At 33.1% G+C, this 19,905-nt stretch overlaps 2 protein-coding genes across 2 annotated transcripts; both read right to left on the reverse strand.

The window, feature by feature from the left end:
- Positions 1-391: 391 nt before the first annotated feature.
- LOC117919324 lies at positions 392-2,868 on the reverse strand. The gene is made up of 2 exons (XM_034836500.1): positions 2,258-2,868; positions 392-1,930 (listed from the first exon to the last, which is right to left on the reverse strand). Exons 1-2 carry the CDS (start codon positions 2,468-2,470, stop codon positions 806-808), a joined length of 1,338 nt encoding a protein of 445 aa, XP_034692391.1. The 5' UTR covers positions 2,471-2,868; the 3' UTR covers positions 392-805.
- A 382-nt stretch (positions 2,869-3,250) lies between these two features.
- On the reverse strand, positions 3,251-8,572 carry LOC117925880 (nudix hydrolase 25). The gene is made up of 6 exons (XM_034844992.1): positions 8,448-8,572; positions 6,636-6,686; positions 6,157-6,249; positions 5,230-5,324; positions 3,979-4,090; positions 3,251-3,882 (listed from the first exon to the last, which is right to left on the reverse strand). Exons 1-6 carry the CDS (start codon positions 8,511-8,513, stop codon positions 3,778-3,780), a joined length of 522 nt encoding a protein of 173 aa, XP_034700883.1. The 5' UTR covers positions 8,514-8,572; the 3' UTR covers positions 3,251-3,777.
- Between the last annotated feature and the right edge of the window lie 11,333 nt (positions 8,573-19,905).

The raw sequence follows: 19,905 nt of genomic DNA on the forward strand, positions 1-19,905 counted from the left end.
TCAAGTGACTGTCTTATGCATTCCATAGAAACGTCAAAATCAGGAAACGAGATGGGTCGTCATTTTGCCATTTAAAGCCAAAACATAAAATTCGGGGGGCCCATACTCCATAGCCCTACAAATATGCAGAAAGCCATCCACTTGATCAAATAATTCAATGCCTAAAATAGAAGGCCATGCTCTACAAATGCATGCATAGTGGGTGACCACATCTACGTACACAACCTTCAAACTCTCCAAACATGTCTAATTTCCAACTGAGTTTGACTTTACACATGCACCATTGCTGACAACCTTTACATTCAATGGCACCATGCATGTAGGAACTAGAAATTTATTGAAGCGCTAACAATTAAAATTCAAAAGATTGAGGCCGAATTTTCTTAACCGGTTGATAAACAAATAGTTACTTAAATATTAAAAATATTAAAAACACTTCTAAAAATTACTGTCAAACACACCCTAAGCTTCTGCTGCTAAGGTGTATGCTTTCAAACTACCGGTTCTACTAACCTATTACTTCCAACCATAAAACTAATACAATGTTCTACCACTATAACTTGGTTGGAACACTTTGTTTGCCAATAGTTTGCCCATTCAAGGACTTGGCCATACAAGAAAATGGAGAGTAGTAACTTTTTAAAACTAAAAGGAGAAAAACCCTAATTACAAAATAACCATTGTAAAGCAATTCATCTTTCCCCCACAACGATCTACTGCAACACTACTACAGATACTACCACCACTCTTTATTGTTAATTCTAAAAGGAAATTTTTAGCACCGTGGTAGCTGTCCTGGGTTCCTTCAATCAAGGTTTTGAAGGACTTCCCCAATATGGATGTGCTTTGGTTGCTGCTGCTCAGTTATGAGGGGACAATGATTCTCCATAGTTGTGTCAAAATGAGGCTTTCGTTTAGATCGTCTTAGATTCTGAGAGGTTGAAAAACCCCCCATCATAGTCTCTGCATCTTGTTTTGGCTTTCGAGGTCTTCCTCGTCTTAGATTCTGAGAGGTTGAAAAATCCCCAACCGTAATCTCTGTGTCTCGTTTTAGCTTACGAGGTCTCCCTCGCCCTCGATTCTGTGGTGGGTGCTGTTGATAAGACTCATGCTGCAAAGGCAACAATGCTTCATCTCTTGTAATTGTATCAGGTTGTGGTTCAGGAGGCCTTCCGTGGCCTCGATGCTGGGAGAATGTATGCTGAGGAGGACCTATGGGCAGCAATGCCCCTGCATCTGTATCCTCTTCTGGTATAGAAGCTATGCCTTGGTGTTGAGATTGTGGCTGTTGCTCCTCAAAATGATGCTGAGTATTGACTGGGGGCAATGAATCAAACGGGCTCTTCCTCCTATTTCGTTGCTTTGGCAGCTCCTCTACAGATTCCCCCTCCTCATCTTCCACCCTAGGGCTAGAGGATTCAACAGGTATGACCATCAAAGTAGCACAATTATCATCATTGAGGCATGATGATTGCAGTAACTCGGATCTCACCTCATTTTGTTGTCCTTGTGATTGATTTTTTCCTTCATTCACTTGATAATCCTGTTCGTTTGCTCCATCAATGACATAATTTTCATGTTTTTGTGCTTGACTCAATTCTTTAATCACCACTTTCTCTTGTTCTCCTAGTTGATTTTTTTTTTCAACCACTGCTTCCTTGTCATAAATACCACGGCGTCCCCTACCCTGATGACGCTTCCGCTTCTGCTGCTTTTCTTTCCGCTTAGGGTTAGGGTTTCCGGTTGGAATCATATAATGATCATCAGATGTAACAACAATGTCACCATTCTGAGCAAGTTTACAAAGATGGTGACTTAGATAACTTGAATGAGCCCAAGGCACTTCATAATTTGATTTAATGAACTCTGACAGAGATTTCTCACTTGAACCCCTTTTTTCTTTCAATGTCTTAATCGCATCCAATATCATCTGCACAAAAACCAGACTTTCACCATTTCACAAATGGAAATCAAAACTTATCAATGCGATTACATGTAGCTCTATAACTCAATAAAATCAATACAGACATTGAACTGGTTTCCCAAATTTTATGACTTTGGAATGAATAGAACCCTTTTTTTCCTTCAAACAATCATGATAAATACACTCACACCACAAGATTGCTCTTTTCCCGGGAATTTTTTTTTGGCAATTAGATTAAATCAAGTGGAGAACTTTGTTCTCGATTCAAAAAACTTTAAACCCTCCTCATTTTCATAAAATAAATAGCAGAAAAAGAAAAAAAAAGAAAAGTACCCAAGCGTAGGGAGGGTGATCAGGAGTTCGGATCACGGGGAATAACTGGAGAAGACGCTTTTCGATGCACTTCTTTGTTTCCTCAGACAATGGGGTAGCTGAATCCAAGGTCATTGCCCCCAATACTGCTTTTTTCAACTTGTCCATGTTTGGTTTTTGTTTGTGATTTTGGGAAGTGGTATGAGGATTAGGGTTTTGGGGTTGAGAATCCATTTGGGTTCAGCGAAGCAACAGCGGGAAATCAGGGATAGAAAATCGAAATCATGGAAAAAAAATATCTACCAAAATTTCAGAGAGGAGTGAAGGAGGAAGAACACTATGGCAAGCATATTGTAAAATATTTTGAGATAATTATCAACCACCTAATAACGTGGATTAGTAACAAAGTCAAACTTAGCTCGAAGTGGAAAACCAAAATTAAAGGGCAATTATATCTAAATTAAAGCGAAAACAAAGAGCACGTACCCGCTGAAAAAAATGTATCTAAATTAATTATCTCCTTTTTATTATTTCTGTCTACCCTTTCCAGAAAATAGTACGCACCCGATAATTTAGGTGATCACTATAACGTTACAACAAACGCTTCCCATTAAAGCAAATTAAAGCGTAAATAATATTTTTTTCGCTTTTTTTTTTCTTCTTTTTTCTGTAGCATGATTAATTCGAGAAAAAATGAAGAAAAAATTAAGTTGGTTGAATTAAAAAGATGTAACAAAATTTTAACTTGTTAATATAAATATTATCCAGGTTTGGATATATTTTTTAAAATTTAGGCTGCATTTGCCTGCAACCTGCTGCTTCCACCCCTGTTTATTGCTTTCTATCCAGAAATCTTGAGATTTCTTGTGAAAAATAAGAACCGCAATCTTGATATACGAATTTGAACTGAATACAGAAGAAAAAAAAAATGGACAAAGAATTCTATCAATTAATAAACTAAAAAACTGAATCAATCAGTAAATAAATCGAAAATGATACATTTAGACAACCACGTCAGAAGAAAAGTTGGATTGTAATTCATTAAAGGTCTAGAACTTCTCAGAATAATCACACGGAGAAACCGAACAGCACCAGGGGAAAAAGGGAGGTAATAAATCATTGTTCGGTTGCCTCACACGGGGAACGTGAAGGTATCCAAACACTTCCATAGGGGATTGATCCAGACCATGGTTTTGTCCATCTTATGGGATAAAAGTTAATCAATAACATAACATATATACAAAGGTAGACAGGCATAACTGCAACATATCCCAACCTCACTAAACTTCCCTTTCTTTCTTTCTTTTTTTTTTTTTTTTTTAACATTTTCTGTTCATTAGGTTGCAATCATCCTTCTAAGCGATATCATGAAAACATAGTGAGTTTTTGCATAAACATTTTATTACAATTATCCAACCATCTAAATACGAAGTCTACCTGCCACATCCATTTTTACAGCCAACAAAGTTTGAGTCCCAAGTTAAACGAATAGAGTGAGAGATGAAGTTGCAGAGCTGCAAAACCTCCCACACCCACTGCATTCACCATTTTGCTGATCTACATTTGGCAGAGTTTGCATTCCCACTGAAGTAAGGTCTGAAGGTTTTCATCACTTCCTCATATGTCGGCCTCTTGTAGTCCACTGCCTGTTGCCAATCATTTCCCATGCTTACTAAGCCCTTAATACATACAAAATAACCCCAAAATTAAGAATATTCGTGATTGAAGTTTTTGCAGCATACCTGCTCAATAACTTCTTCAGGGTTTGACCATTTCCACTCTGAGAATTCTGGTTCTGCTTCACCACTCGCTAAGTTGACTTCACTGTCGTCTTTTGTTAATCTCATAAGGAACCTGTCAATTTTCCAAACTTTTAGACTAAAGATTCTCTTTTCATTTTTTTTCTCATTCATTTTCACAGCCTCATATAATAGTAAGAAAAAAGAAAAAATCCCACAAATATTTTGATAGCACAAAGTTTGAAGACATGTGTACAATAAAAAGAATAAGTGTATTCTGTTTTCAGAGACAGTAAAAGGTTCTCATTCCTGAAGCCAAATATAGTGTTAGATTTCAGCAGGGATGTTCCCCTCTTTTCAGTATTTGTTAGAATATCAAAACCTTTCATTTAGGCTTCATAACCTGCAATTCATAACACAAGAAAGAATATCCTAACTGATCACAGGATACAATATCTAGTTGATGAGCACAAGCTTTTGAAATTGTAAATTAAAACATTAGTATCTACTTCCACTTTGGAGAAAATGAAAGTTCATTCCAATCTCCCAAATTATGCCTAAAACTTCACTAACATGCTAGAATCCTGTTTGATCTATCAGAAAGAATACTATAAATTCTGTTTAAATAGGTAAATGTTACCTAGACTTAAAAATCATTATCTCATCTTAATTTCCATCTAAATCTTCAGTTTTTTTTGCTACATGTGAATTTATGGATATGATTGGCCTCGCATTGATTCCATGAGGGCTTGTTGACAATGATTTTCTTATCATCAAATGGCCAAGACCAATTTCATAAATATGGAATCCATAAATTAGGGTTAAATGATTCTCTTAGTTCCACATGTGGAGAGAATGATTGTGGAGGGATAATCAAGTGAATGAATCATGAATAAACCAGGTAATTGAGGTTGAACCTTTACTGCTATCAATTTGAAAAAGTGCCAGAAAAGTTGCCTGAAAACTCAACTTCCAAAGGTTTTCTGAACATACAACCAGGTACCCTAAGAGGGATAATTATATTTTTCTCTTTGTTGTCACATGCGCATCCAATATACCACAGATATCCATTTTTCATAACAATCATAACCAAGTTGAATCCCTACATGATATGTATGATCTAGACACATGTTGAAACTATATATTAAAGTAAGATTCAAACAAAAAATCAGGCATATTCAATGGCTGCCATTATTATTGTTATTTTATAAACATTGCAATTCCAATGAAAACTGAGAATGATATAGCATGTACCACTTCTGCGCCTGACCATGCCATTCACCTCGCCACAGGCGATTGACTTTGGCCTTCACAGCAGGAGGGAAGTCATACGTCAACCAATTTGGGACCTGTCAAAGACACCCTTAATTATAGAGCAAAAAAAGGTCTTAATTGCATACTAGTTCACTAGATTAACAGGAAGGCAACTTTAAAGAGCATATCATAAAGAATGATGTATAATGCATTCAGTTGATTATGCTATACCATGCTCATGTTATATATATTTAATATCTTCATCAGGATGACTCTAAAAGGATAAAACATAAGCTCAAAAAGTAACTAAAAGGGAAACTATTATGTAATAGAATTGAGAGTTCAAGGAACTGCTAAGCATTCAAGTAGTGAAGTCAAGTTAAATATCCCGACTCTTAACCATAAAAAAGATTCTAAAAATTTTAAAACTAGGGACAAAGAATTGTTCAAATCAATATGTGATGGAGCAACTAACTAACTGTATTTCTCAAATGAGCCTCAGCTCTCTCACAAGAGAAGGAATAGATTAATTGCCCTTGGGGCCTGGCTCAAGTGGCACGGGGTGGGGATGGGGATGTGGATGTGGAATATTCCAGATTCAATGCCTAGGAACAAAAAAATTACCTGTGAAAAACCAAAAGAGAGAAGAATGGATGAATTAGAAGATCTGGGTGTTTCTTTAAAGGGTAAAAGGATGGTGGAGGGTGGGGTGGGGGTTGTGTCATCACTAAAACATGAATATAGTTGCACATGAACTCGGTGTGCCACACACCAATATTGAACTACAAGAACAGCCAACTAGAGAATTACATAATTTTCCTCTCCTGATAATTACAGGAGAACTTCATGTCAGCATTAAGCACAGCATACCCTTGTGTGTGATGCAACAGAAAACTGGAGCATGTAAAAGTTTCTTCTTTTACCAACCTCAGCAATAATTTCGGCAGACACTATTCCAGTTTCTTCTCTCAATTCCCTCATGGCTGCAGACTTGGGTTCTTCACCATCTTCAATACCCCCCTAAAATTGAGAATCCCAAAAGTGGCAATTAAGCTTGTTGAGAGATGTCGCCAACATATTGGTGATAAAAAAATGAGAATATTACAAGTAAAGCCAAGCTAATATGTATGTGTGTGTGTGTGTGTGTGTATGTGTATAGAAGCATCTTAATACAATGTAACAATGTATAAGAGGGCTATTTTTTTAGTGATCAGCACCAAAACAGGGCAAGTGCCTACTATATAACTAAAAAGAATATAAAGCAAAATTAAATAGATGATTTGTCTCCACAGTATCTGTCCATAAGTATGAAAGTTCCCATCAGGTCACAAAGACAATAATATATTCTTAAGTTATAAGATCTAATGGTTTTTTATATTTAAACAGAGCATCTATCTAGGTATAACCTGAGGCATCTGCCATGCACCTGGAACATTCAATCTGGAAGCCACAAAAACCTGCAAAAAAAAAAAGAAAAAAAAGAAGGTAAATGTATGCTTATTTGAAGTGTAAAATACTAACCATGAAAAATGCTCTCTATTTCCAATATACTCCACCTAAGTTATGGATATAATCACAATATAGTGTCTTCTTTTCAAGACAAAAGTTGCACATGTTGAGGAATTCTTTCAAACAGCACAATTTTCAATGCATTTGATTGAGTTCAGCCACAAAGCATGACAAGCTAAAAATCAGTATGATTATAGTTCCAATTTTCAATTTTCAGCTTGATTTTGACCCAACAGTACAAAGATGAGTAACCATGAAATGTCTGTAGCCAATCAAATTGCCATCCAGATTACAGAGATCCAGATGTGGTAAACTGGCATAACAAAATGTTAACTTCATGCATCAATTGCTAAACATTTTGAAAGTACTTTTCCTGCATTAAAGATAAGTTTTTTCTCTTGTTTAGGCTCTAACAACAAAAATGGTACCTCGAAAATACTAGTCAAACATTAACTTAGGATTCCAAAATCCTCGGTTGATTGTACAGTATCTTTATCTTTTGTAAGACAACTAAAAAAATAGTAATAAGAAATGCAAGCCTGATAGAATGGAAAATGGGAATTTTGTGATAATGACCAATTATTCAACTTACATCACCTAAAACAAGTAGGCTTGCAGTTCAACTAGCTTATCACATTCTATCAAGTAATTTAAATATGCCTATCCCTATTATTCCACATTCCAAATTAAATACCATACAATTCTGTTTCAGTACCTCAGAGCCAATGTTTAAGGTAACACTGGTCCAGATTCCAAGATTTTCATCAGCTGGAGTTAAGAAAACAGAAATTTCTTGAATCCAAAGATTCAGCTCTAATTTTTCCAACTTTTACAAATCATAAGGCTAAAATCTTAAGTTTTCAACAATAAAATAAAAATTATACAAAGCAAACATTTTTTCCCAAAAAAGTAGCCAAATCCGCCTGAAGCAGTCAAAATCTAGTTATACTTCTACTTGCATCCCTATATATCAAGCCATAACCTCCTAAATTTTTTTAGCAAACGTTCTGCTCGTTGCTTCCTCTGTTCAATTCTTTTTCTTTGAGTGCTTTGAACGCTTAATCAGGGAGCCAACTAACTAATTCATCTTCCTTTTACAGGTAGACAGAGAAAACTAGCATAAGAACAGGAGCAAAGATATTTAATCGTAAAATCTAATGCAGACAAATGACTAAACCTCTGTTTACAGACAAATTAAACGTAAGTTGCTTGCTTTTGAAACCAAAAATTGCTCATTTTCAAAAGAAAAAAAAAGAAAAGAAAAAGGAAAACTGTTTCAAAATATTAAACAGCCTCTAGAATTCAACCTCCAAATTCTCCATTAATTTCCAAAAAAAAAAGAATAAAATAAAACGATCCCAGAAGCACTTCTCAATCCAATCACAGAAAGATCACGCGAACACTCAAATCAGTTATCATCTAGAAAAAAAGATTTCTAGGGCTTCGAATCAAAGGAAAAAAAAACCCGGATCATATTAAGCCTAGCTTAATTATCACCGCTCACAATCATTTACTAGCAACGGCCCGTTTGGTCACCGAGAAGCCTCAGGAAAATGAATGAAAACTTAAAAGAAATCCGATAACAAGTTGAAGTCGCATATAGTGTGGTAGATTTATAATTTTGTTTCGTTTTCGTATGATTTGAAATTTCTCACCAACCAAATGGAGCAGAGTAAACTCTTAAATTGAGAGTAGCAAACTGTGAGTACCTGATCGTCGGAGTTGATGAGGCAAACTCCAACATTCGGCCGGTAACCGGAAGGGAGTCCCTCCATGGTTAGCTGCTCTAAGCTCAGTTTTCAGCGAGATTTGGTGCCTTTATAGGGGGGAATGACGGTGACGATGACGGAGTCGACTTTGCGCTGGTGTTATAAATTATAATCCTACGTCCCTTATCCTGCGCACCCACACTTGCACAATCAAATACTAAAATATGGGAGGGTAGAGATCCCATACTTGCTTCCTCATGCGCTCCTGGTGATCACCATGTCCGATAAGTCCAGATACTATCACTCTGGCTTGGTCCCACCACCAGCACCATTTGATGGACGGTTACAATTTAACTAACCCTTTTTTTTTCACTTCATAAGAAATGTTAAAAAATTTTAAAAGGAGGGACATGACAAGGCAAATGAGGGCGGTCACTTGGTGTTCCTACCCGTAAAGAGCGCAGAGGAAACGGCCTGGCGCACAATAGCAAGTACATGAGGATGGTGACGTAGTCAGGAAGCGGACACGCGGACATGAAGAGGAGCATAAAAAACAAAAGAGATCGCAGGAAAAAAGTAGTGGGCGAGGGAGGGTCGTTGACTTTGAGCCAAAGAGAGTGGATTGTGGAACCGCATCTCCCTTTTTGTGCCATTTCATCAATCTCATCATCACCTCCTGGATGCTGGATATCACAAAAAAATAAATAAACAAATAACGCCCCTCTATGAGGCGTGCAGCGCACGCTCCAATCTGCGAATTGTATTATTCACCACAGCACCCTCCTGGGGTCCCCACATTTGGTCCTACGCCCAGTTTGGTCAAACATCGTTCAGAAAGAAAAAATATAAATATAATTGTTATCACGTGTCAGGCTGCCAGCTGTTTCTCGTTAAGCTTTTGTACCGTAAATAAACAAATGAATTTGAATCTCGTTTGCACTTTTGCAGAAAACCAAAAAGGTCAAAAAGGTCAAAGTGTTTCACATAAATCAATGGGCTAAGATGAAATTATCACCTTTTACAAAAATAATTTTTCTATAATAAAAATTTAAATATTTTCAAAAAATAAGTGCAGTAGATTATTAATTTGAAAATGATAAACCGTTCTGTCTTCCTTTCAAACCTGCTCCCCATTTGGATTTGGATGAAGCCACTGAGAATTTATGGGATGCGTGCATCACAAAATGGGTCATCCTCCATTCGCTTGGAGTTGGTATCGGCTGTGTCTGTAGACTATGTCATCTTACGTTTGAAGTTGAATAATCGAAAACTATGGTTAAGAGTGAAATTACAAAAACAATTATTTGTCATGGTTACAATAAAATAGGAATCACATGATAAGAAGTTGGATGGTAATTGAGTATCCTATGTGTTACGTTCTTACCCGCTCCTTTTCAACTGCTTTATGAATTGTTTTAGACTAATAATTGAGTGTTTGTTTAGATATGCTTTGTGTTTTTTATTTTTATAATTAAAAATAGTAATATCTTTTGTATAAAGAAAAATATAATTTCTTATACAAAAGATAATGTTCCCGTGTTTAAATATCACTTTCAAAAATTATAAAATTTGAGGTAGTTAAATTTTTAAATAGTTCAAAATATCACGTGTTCTTGACAATTTTAAAAGAAAGTTCAAAATATGCTTTGAAAAAATTCAAATGGTATAAAAAGATGAATTATTGAAGACTTAAAAGTCTGAAAACAATTATAAGATAATCTCATGGGTGCTCTTAGGATTGAACTGTTTTTTATACACTTCAAATGTACTCATTCATACCTTTTTTTTTTCTTAAAAAGTGACCTTAAGCTTTTAAAAATGAATGAATACGTGTTCTACCTCAAAACCTCTTGTTAAATCCTTTCAAAAATACCCTTATAGGTTTTTAAATAAAATGTTAGGAATAAAAATGGAAGTATTTTCGATTGTTTTAAACTTAATCAATCAAGGAAGCCCTGAATTGGTTGAACTAGTTAGGCTTTACCTGACCGATTAAGTTCCCTTAAAATATCATTTCTTTTTTAAAACCTTGACAATGCCGATAAAGCCTTTGACTTTTTTGGTCGAGAGTTGGTTAAGCCTAAAAAATGACAAATGGTCACTTGTTGAGCATTAAATGCATTAATGACTACTCAATTGGTTGAATTGAAACTATAAATTGGAAAGCTCTCCGGCATTTATTGATAAGAGAACATTTGTGTTAACTTGCTTGCCAACAATTTTCTCTCATTTAAATCTCTCTATTCAAATGCATTAAATCTTTCACTTGCCTTTTTGATTTCATCTTAACTATTCATTTGTATTGAGCCTCACTTGTGCTAGATTGATTGAATGTTCTAAAATCTCATTTACTTATTCAAAGTTACGCGTTTGAGACTTCAAGTGCCATTGGAGCCATGAATCCAAGTGCACAATATCGAAAGTTTGGAATTAGGAGATTAAGGAAAGTGGGCGTATGTAGGTTTTCTTAATCACTATAAAAGCGCTTGCATCCCTCTTCCCTTTACTTTTTACTTATTTACTTCAATTGATGCTTATTTATAGTTTAAATCGAATATTTTTTAAAAGTTTTAAATTACTCGATTCATCTTCTTAGATGTTTTTCCTTAATTAATTAGTCTTGTTTCGTAGCAAACCTCTAAAAATTCTTGTATCTCATATAAAAATTACTATTATTCTTTTATTTTGAAAAAACGGAAAAATCTAAGCGAGCACTAAGTATTCTATATTACAATTTATTGCTTATTTTATATTTAAATATATATTTTTTATTTTAAGTTTTTGTGTTTACTTTATTAAAAGAAGAATAATTATGATATTTTAAAAAAAATAATTAAATAAAAATTTGCTTCACACATAGTATTTGAGGAAAAACATGAATGTGTCTACTTTTTCAAAACCATGAATAAATCATGTTTGAAGATATGGGTCTCATAGTTGAAAGTTCTCTCTAAATACTTGTAAAACATTTGCTGCTTCATGCATTTTATTTGGGGAAAAGCATGAATGTTATACTTTTTCAAAAACATGAAAAAAAATCATGCTTGAGAGTATGAATCTTCTAGTTGAAAGTCCTCCTTTTGACTTTTAAATGCCACTTTTTAGTCCTTGAGAAGCTCTCCTAACTTACAATTCTATAAGCTTTTTTTTGAATAATAAAAGCATAATTTAAAGGTAAAATATCACTTGTAAGAGTGCTTAATAAAACCCTCTTTCACTTTATAATGTAATATGAATATCCATGTTTTAGAAAAATAAAAAAGAAGTGTTTTTGGGTCGCATGAAAGCAATTCTTATTTAAGAAGTAAAATTTCTTAAAATATCACAATTATTCTTATATTTAGGTCATAGAAAATATTGAGAAAATGAAAAAGAACGGGGAAAATAATTCAAATTCTTTTGTATGGTTTATCATTGAAAAATGGTAAGTAAAATCAAGTATGCATATTGAAGAAGATATGAATTAAAACAAATATAATAGAAATTATTTACAATTTTATAGATTTTCAAATATTTTGAATGGAGAAAATAAATAAATAAATAAATTTAAAGAAGTGTATAATAAAAAATATTAAATTTCTTGAATGTGTCCTCTCTCATCATCCATATAGGTTAAATGAGACTCTTGCATGAAATCAGGGTAAGAAATTTAGGTCATATTTAATTGACCAGATATAATATGAGATATCTATTTTATGTTTGGTTAGTGATGAGATAAAATAAGTTATCTCATCACTTATCTTATCATATGTTCAACCAAATATGAGATAAGATAAATGGTAAAATACCCAAAGGGGGGGGGATGAATTGGGTTTTTCAAAATATTTTTCCACACAATAATATATGCACAAAATAAATAAAGGAAATAGATAAAGTTAGAGAATTCAAACTCGGGTTTATAGTGGTTCGACACTCCCTTACCTACGTCCACTCTCCTCAATCTCCTAACCGAGTGAGGGTTCCACTAACTTGAAGCTTCAATCAAGCTTTCAATCTTCTTACACTTGGATTTCGGCTTCAATAGGCTCTTACACAATCTCTTCAAGATTTGAACCACTTGAAGGCTTTCACACTCAATTTACACAAAGATGAAACTCTCAACCTAGCTTAAGGATGACTCAAGTACAAGAGAAAGTTAGGATGATTTACAAGAGTGTACTAAGAATATGCAAGTGATGGTTTAATGCACTAAGAAAGAAATGAGGGCTTTTTTTTATCAAGAACAGGTAGGTAGACAATTGATTGTAAAGGTTCTCTTAGTCATAAATGAAGTGGAGCTCTCAATTTATAGGTTTCTAAGCTCGGGGGACAAAAACAGCAGAAAGTAGCCTCGATCGAACGAGCAAAGGGTTGACCGGATCACTAGCCGTTGGAGCATTTAATGCATGATAGGTTACCGTTGCCTCAACCGAACCTCGACTGGACCTCGACCGGTAAAGGAATCACCTCTACCGGGAAGAGAAGGCTACTAGGAGAGAGAGAAGGTTTTTAACCTTCTTCGACCGGTCCTCGACCGGACGACCTCAACCGGTCGACTGGTTCCTCAACCGGTTGACCGGTTGGCCATAGTCTTGACCGCTTGGCCATAGTCTCGACCGGTTGACCCTTTTTGGCCCCGAAAAACCTATTTTTTTATTCCTTTCTTTTCTAACACTTATGCAAGATCTTTAGGTAAATTATTAAGCTAATTTTGAAACATTTTTCCTAAGGTAAATTAGTTAAAAACTCGGGTTTTAATGAAATTGACGTTTTAAAGAATAAACCGAGTTTTCTAAGATGCATTAAAACGTATGAAAATCCTAAGTGCACTCATGCATTCATCTTACATTAGTTTCCTATGATCTCAAGTCTTCCAAACGTCTCGATGTTATATCCATTTGGTTATTTGATGAATTTTCGAGTTTATACCTGGGATTCTTAAACATATAAACCAATTAGTTACTTAACCATGGTTTGTTATCATCAAAACCCGATTAGGAGAACCCTTGGGCTAACACTATGTATCATAAATTTATTTATTTTTATCATTTTTTATATACTCATTTTGCAAAATAATTTTTTTTTTATAAATTAAATTCATGGTTAAAAAAGAAAAACTAAAAAAAATTTATAAACTAATATTAATTATTTTTATTTATTGAATAACATAATATATTTTTTTTTTTATAAAGTTTAAATATTTTAATTATAAATATTGTTAAATATAATAGAAATTTTAATTTTTTTTAAATAGAAAATATTGGAAAGTGATATAATTTTTATTTTAAAAATTGAAAATAATATATATTTCATTTTTTTTATTTCACAAATTAAATATAAACATGATATAACATAACAGATCTCATTGAATATGCCACCTTAAAATACCATGTTCACATGATATATATATATATATATATAAATATCATATTTAATTAGAAATCATATCATAGGATATGTATTTCCTATTCAATTGGATATGATATATTAGAATATGCAAATTTTATCCTATCAACCAAACGTTGTCTTTAAGAATAATGGATTGAAAAAGTTTCTTGTTAAGATAAAGCCCTTAAAAGTATGATATGACGTAACAATAAATAGATTTTATTATTTATAATATGATTTTTGTTTCCTAATTTATCTATTATATTCGGAGCATAATATCTTTTGTATTGTACATAATTTTGGTGCATTACAAGTAGATGGGTTGTTCATAATTGATTTATGAACTTAGACAATCCATTTGAGGTTGTAGTGTACTACCTCTTAATTGGAGGAATGACTTGTTTTGATTATCGAGATAGATTTCCTATGGTGGGTACATTAGTACATATGGTTACATATTGGACAAAAACTATGGTAGGTCATGGCATTGGCTATCAAGTAGTCATAATTTATCCAAACCATTATGTTATATTAAACTTTTAATTTTGAGATGATATTGAGCTATTGCTAAGGTCTTTAGTGACTTTGACCTATGAGTGAAACACTAAGATGGTAATATATTCCTTAAGGATTGAGTCATTATTGATTAAGGTAAGTGACAATATGTATACTCAAGAGAGACATCATGATATCTTATGAATTTGAAACAATGTGTTCCCTTAAATGATCCTAAAGACATTTAATAAGAGAATCTATGGTTGTAATAATTTTTTAAGTGGAATTTAATATGTACTCGTAGAAAGTTAAGAGTATGTTAGTTGATCACGTAATGTGATGATATGAGACTTAAGAAGTATGAGGGTAATTTCAACATATTAATAATATTTATCTTGTTATATTACAAACATTAGTTTATGAGAAGCCTACATATAGTGGATAGTAGGTTACGAACTCGAGTTTTAGTATCTTGCTCTAATATCATAAGATACTAGAGTATAGATCATTTTCTATAGTGAAATGTTAAGTCAACTTTAGAATTAAATTTTAAAGGAGTTAGTATTTTCTTATGAGCCCTACTGATCCCTGCTTGAACTCAAATTCTTAGGGGACATTACTTGAGGGATAGTGGAGTTCTTTATTTACATGTATGCATAAAGATATTTTGGTAAATATATGATATTGCATAAGAGCTTATGAATGTTATATCTGGATTACGTTATATGATTAATTGAAGCATGTTAAGGCTAATTAATTATTTAGAACCAAAGTGAGTTGGATTAAGAAACCTAAGCCCAAAATGAGCTGAAATCACTTAAACCCACATGGAAGTCTATATAAACCCTCTTAGGAGTTAGGGTTTCAACATTCTTGTTATTCATATTTCTAGGGAGAAAGCTCTAACCACTACCCATCTAAGAGAGGATTCCACCTCCTTGCATGCCAAGATCCAAGAAAGTGACATCGGGTGGAAGACTTGCTAGTTTGCGAGATCCATATCGATTCTTCACCAATTGGATTTGATCTTAGAACATCTAGATCAAAAGAAAAATACCATTTTCTCTAGATCTAAGTTTTAAGATTTATTATGCTTCTACTTGTTAGATCTAGAAAGCCCTTAGGATAGTTTTGCATGTACATTAATGATCCAAGGTTGAGAATTGAGATATCTAGGTTATTTCCGACATTTCTAACAATCAAAAGTTGAAATAGACAAGATAAAAATATACAACAAGATATCACATCGCTTTAATCATAGTACAGACCTTTATTTTCATTAGTATCATTTACTATTAAAAACAAATACTACACATTTGACTTGTGGATTGCTTTTTTCTGTGATAAGTTTTTCCAAACGAATTTATAAACGATTATAATAGGCTAATAGCAAGATACTTCAAACATCAAAAACCTTGATTCCAAGGGAGACTTGTAATTAGGGGTATAAGGAGGCTTGGTTCAGTTGGTTATTAGGGAAAATTGTGATCTAATTGACTTGATCAGCTTGTGTTTGAAGTAAACCGAATCGTACCTATGCAATGAGAAAAATTGATCCGAACCAAGCATATTGAGATCAATTTGATTTGGTTCTAAAGGATTGGTATGAGCCTAATTTTAGACTTCAACCTCATTCCTCGACTCGTTCTACAACACTCACTGGGTGTAGTTCGTGGGTACCCAAAGGGTATGAATTCAGAATTGTGAAGGTGTAGAAGATGGTTTAATCGATGGGGACTAAGATGGTGGAGTGAAAATGATTGGTAGGGATGATGGTGGAGATGAGTTGGGTAGAGATAGTGATTGGGCTAAAGGTCTATGGTGTGGATGTTGAGGGGAAGTTGTAGCTTGTATTTGGTATGGTCATGAAAATGATCTTGGTGAGGATGTAGATGTCATGGTAATGATGGTCGATTTCTCAGATTGATTTCCTTTTGCTCCTGTGAAAGGCCTCATGGTGTTGACAAAAATTAAAGAGAAAAAACTCAAGTGTTTCTCTTTTCCCTTAGTGACTGGGTGGTCCATCTTCTTCTCTTTTTTAAGATGGGACAGTCATTTGCTTCTGAAGACCACTTTTTTTCATGTTTGGTAAGTGTTATCCCCGTTAGAGATGAACACTTGGCATGTTTGGCAAGCTTCAACCCCATTGGAGATGGATTGGTGTATAAATGGAGGCCAACACATACAAAGTTTGGTCTATTCGATCTTCTTTGTTTTAATATTTCCAAACTGAAAACCAAATTAATTGAATTTGTTTTTTCTCTTGCGAAAACCGAACCAAGCCTTTTACAATTTAAAACTAATCTAATAAGGTTAGTTTGGACTAGTTTTGTTTGATTTAAACAACCTTTGTGATTCATTTACTTTCTCCTAGTTCAATATGTTCTTCAAATCTTGGAAATCTAAATTTAACAAAGGTATCCCTTACTCCAATCTTTTTTATTATTTGTTTATAAAACTAATTTTTATTTTCTTTTATTTCATTATTATTATTATTATTATTATTTTTATAACTTTTCTTGTATTTTTCCTTTAAACATTTCACCTAAGTATCACTATTTTAGGTCATATAAATTTTCTAATTCCATGTAATTGTTCACTTTTTCAGTCACATGCTTTCAAGTTCTAAGTCAATAAAGAGAACTGTTGATTTAATGGAGGAAAGTGTAAAGTTCTTACATGGATTTGCCTTTTACAAAGTACTAAACAAAATCTGAGTATTTTGTCATGGCAAGTTTAGTATAAAATTATGTAACCATATGTTGCTCTCTAAAAAAAGTTCTCATAGAGCAACAACCTATCATTGTCACTTCTTAAAAAAATAAGAAAGAAGGTAAATGCAAGAATGTGATTATGTTACAATATAACTATAAATATTAGAAATGATGAAAAGAAAGAGGACCTTGGACTATCATTAATTTTTATGCTCTTATATTTGGCATCTTTTGTGGGAATGACAATTAGAAGGATGTTTGTCTCAAGATCTGGAGCAATGACAATGGTTGGTTGAAGGGGATCATGTGTTGGAAAAGGACCCACTTAATACGTTATAGAAGAGAATGGAACAATAACAAGTGAGAGTGTAAGTTCAATCGCTTTTTATAGGAAAAATTAACCAAACTGACATAAGGGTAAAAGATGAGAGTGTTCAATCTTTATTAGGGCATTGAGAACTAAATTTTCTATCATTGTTCTTTATGAGGAGTCTAGTTGGTCACCTATGGAAGATTGTTTTATCCTTGCTCATTTTTCCGCTCTTAGATTTTCTTTTGGTTGAGTAAAACTAGATTTTTGGGATTTATTATTGTTGTTTCTTTTGGGCACATTGTTGAGTCACTTATATGCTAAAATGGGCACCATGAATTTCTCCCTCCCAATCAAAGTCAATATCAATGGGAGGCCTAAAAATCTCTATTGATTTTTTGAGGTTTCGAGGTGCCATCATCAGAAGGAAAAGTGAAAGGATCTTGATATGAAACCAAAGGATTTGGAAGGAAAGTTGCAAAACTTACCCGTGTGTTGAAGAATGAAGGTCTTAGCAGCCATGGTGTTGTAGTTTATGGGAAGGGCATGCTCGTGAATAAATTTTCCCCTTTTGAGTGCACCTTGGAATCCCCAAGATTTTGAATGACACATGACCTGATTTTCGATAATTCATCCTTTCTAGGTATTATGTTGTTTTGAATATTGAAATACTTTGGGAAAATACACCACCCACTTGTTGAATATTGAATTATAACGTAGCATAGTCACTCCTAAGGAGTCATGCCTCTCGAGAGTTTATGAATGAGAGAAAGTACTTGTCGTCTAAGTTACAACATGTTAAAAGAACAACTCACATCAAATGGGGAAAGAGTGGGTTGTTCTTCTTTCTACTAGTTCTATCACATGCTTTCAAAGTCCCCGAGTAAATAAAGAGAACTACTAATTTAATAGATGAGTAGATTTATCTTTTACAAAGTACTCTAATACATTTACTTATCTGACTACACTATAATGACAAGTCTACGTATCGTTCTTTAAGAGATAATCTCATAAAACAACCAAAAATAGGAAAGAAGACTAATGTGCAACCCAACCGTGTCACCGCTATTAATTTTTGTGCCCTTACAATACCTTTATCCAACCAATGAGACGTTGATAGAAATCCAAAATTCTTCCAACATAATGAGGACCTCCGGTATTCAAAATCCTAAAAGAAAATCTCATCAATCCAAAGCGCACTAATCTACTTCACTTTCATTGAATTTGATTGGTCTCCTTATTATATTTTCAGTCGAAGTAATCTACTACTCCAACACTCTCAATTTTCTATTTTAAATTGTTTGCTAATTATTTTAAAAACCAATGGCAACCCTGTCAGCACCACTTAATCATTCACTTTTATAAATCATTAAATATCGGGATTATAAAATTTTATTAAATATGAATTTTTTTTATATTAACCAAAATAAAACTTCTACCAAATATATATTTATATATATTATTGATTTTCATACTAAATTTATTAAACAAAAAAAAAGTGTAAAAAATTCCCACCGAGCTTGAAAAAATATTAACTTTAAAGAATTCATTTTAAATAAATATTATTATTTTTATAAATATTTGGTGATCTTCTGCCTAAAACCTTTGACAGAAGAGGGTGCCACGGTGTATTTGAAAGCTAAAGTACTTCAGAATTAAGATTGCTTCAGTAGTCAACACCTCTAAGGCAAAATGGCATGGACCAACACTTTCTCACCTAACTTTTCTTAACGTAAGCCTCTCTACCTTTTCTTATTTATGAATCTTATTTTTAGGTGGCACAGGATTCAATTTCTACTATTTTATGGCTACTCTGTCAACTAATTATATTTGTATACATGTCATCAAAATTCAGACCGAAATTCATCAGACGATGACAAGAAATCATCATGCTCTACATCTCAAATTATTAAAAAATTGAAAATTTTATTAAACATATCTGTGCATCATCATAATATATGAGACATAATCAATATGAACAACGGATTTCATTTTTATTGAGATTTTGAATGAAATTTATGGAGCACTCATTTAATATTGAAAAGTTTGTGCAAGTAATGCAATCATTTTACTTTCATTTCGGTTCCAAATATTTCAAAATGCAATTGATGGTTTAATTTCAATCAATTCAATTCATGTTGATAAGATTTTTTAGGACATGTTTCGTAACTGTTTTTGAGAATAATATTTTATTTTTAAGAAAAAAAATATTTTTAGTAATCATAAATTGTTTTATATTTTATATTTTCAGAAAATAAAGTGTTTTAAAATAATATTTTTTGATTATTTTTATTTGTTTTATAAAATTTGTTTTAAAAAAAATCATATAATTATGTAAATGATTAAAAATAAGGTATTGAGTATAATTTTTTTAAAAAAAATATTTCAGATTTTTACTTTATAAAATAGCTTTTAAAAACTATTTATAAAAACATTTTTTAAAATTATTATCCAACATGGCATAATTTATTTATTTTCCCCTCTTTTTTAAAAACATGTTGTAAAAGGACGAAACAAAAAACCAAAGGAAAAGAACATGGGAATGGTAGCGAGAACATGGGGAGTGCAAATT

This window comes from Vitis riparia, chromosome 1 (assembly GCF_004353265.1).
Source record: "Vitis riparia cultivar Riparia Gloire de Montpellier isolate 1030 chromosome 1, EGFV_Vit.rip_1.0, whole genome shotgun sequence".
NCBI classification, from domain to species: domain Eukaryota; kingdom Viridiplantae; phylum Streptophyta; class Magnoliopsida; order Vitales; family Vitaceae; genus Vitis; species Vitis riparia.

Bases quoted from the DNA above. Each gene is read 5' to 3' on its own strand.
- LOC117919324 (XM_034836500.1), bottom strand. From the start codon at position 2,470: ATGGATTCTCAACCCCAAAACCCTAATCCTCATACCACTTCCCAAAAT. The intron at 1,931-2,257 runs GTACTTTTCTTT...GTTTTTGTGCAG, and splicing joins ATCACCCTCCCTACGCTTGG to ATGATATTGGATGCGATTAA.
- LOC117925880 (XM_034844992.1), bottom strand. From the start codon at position 8,513: ATGGAGGGACTCCCTTCCGGTTACCGGCCGAATGTTGGAGTTTGCCTC. The intron at 6,687-8,447 runs GTACTCACAGTT...TTTTTTTTGCAG, and splicing joins TCATCAACTCCGACGATCAG to GTTTTTGTGGCTTCCAGATT. The intron at 3,883-3,978 runs GTATGCTGCAAA...GATTGGCAACAG, and splicing joins CTGAAGAAGTTATTGAGCAG to GCAGTGGACTACAAGAGGCC.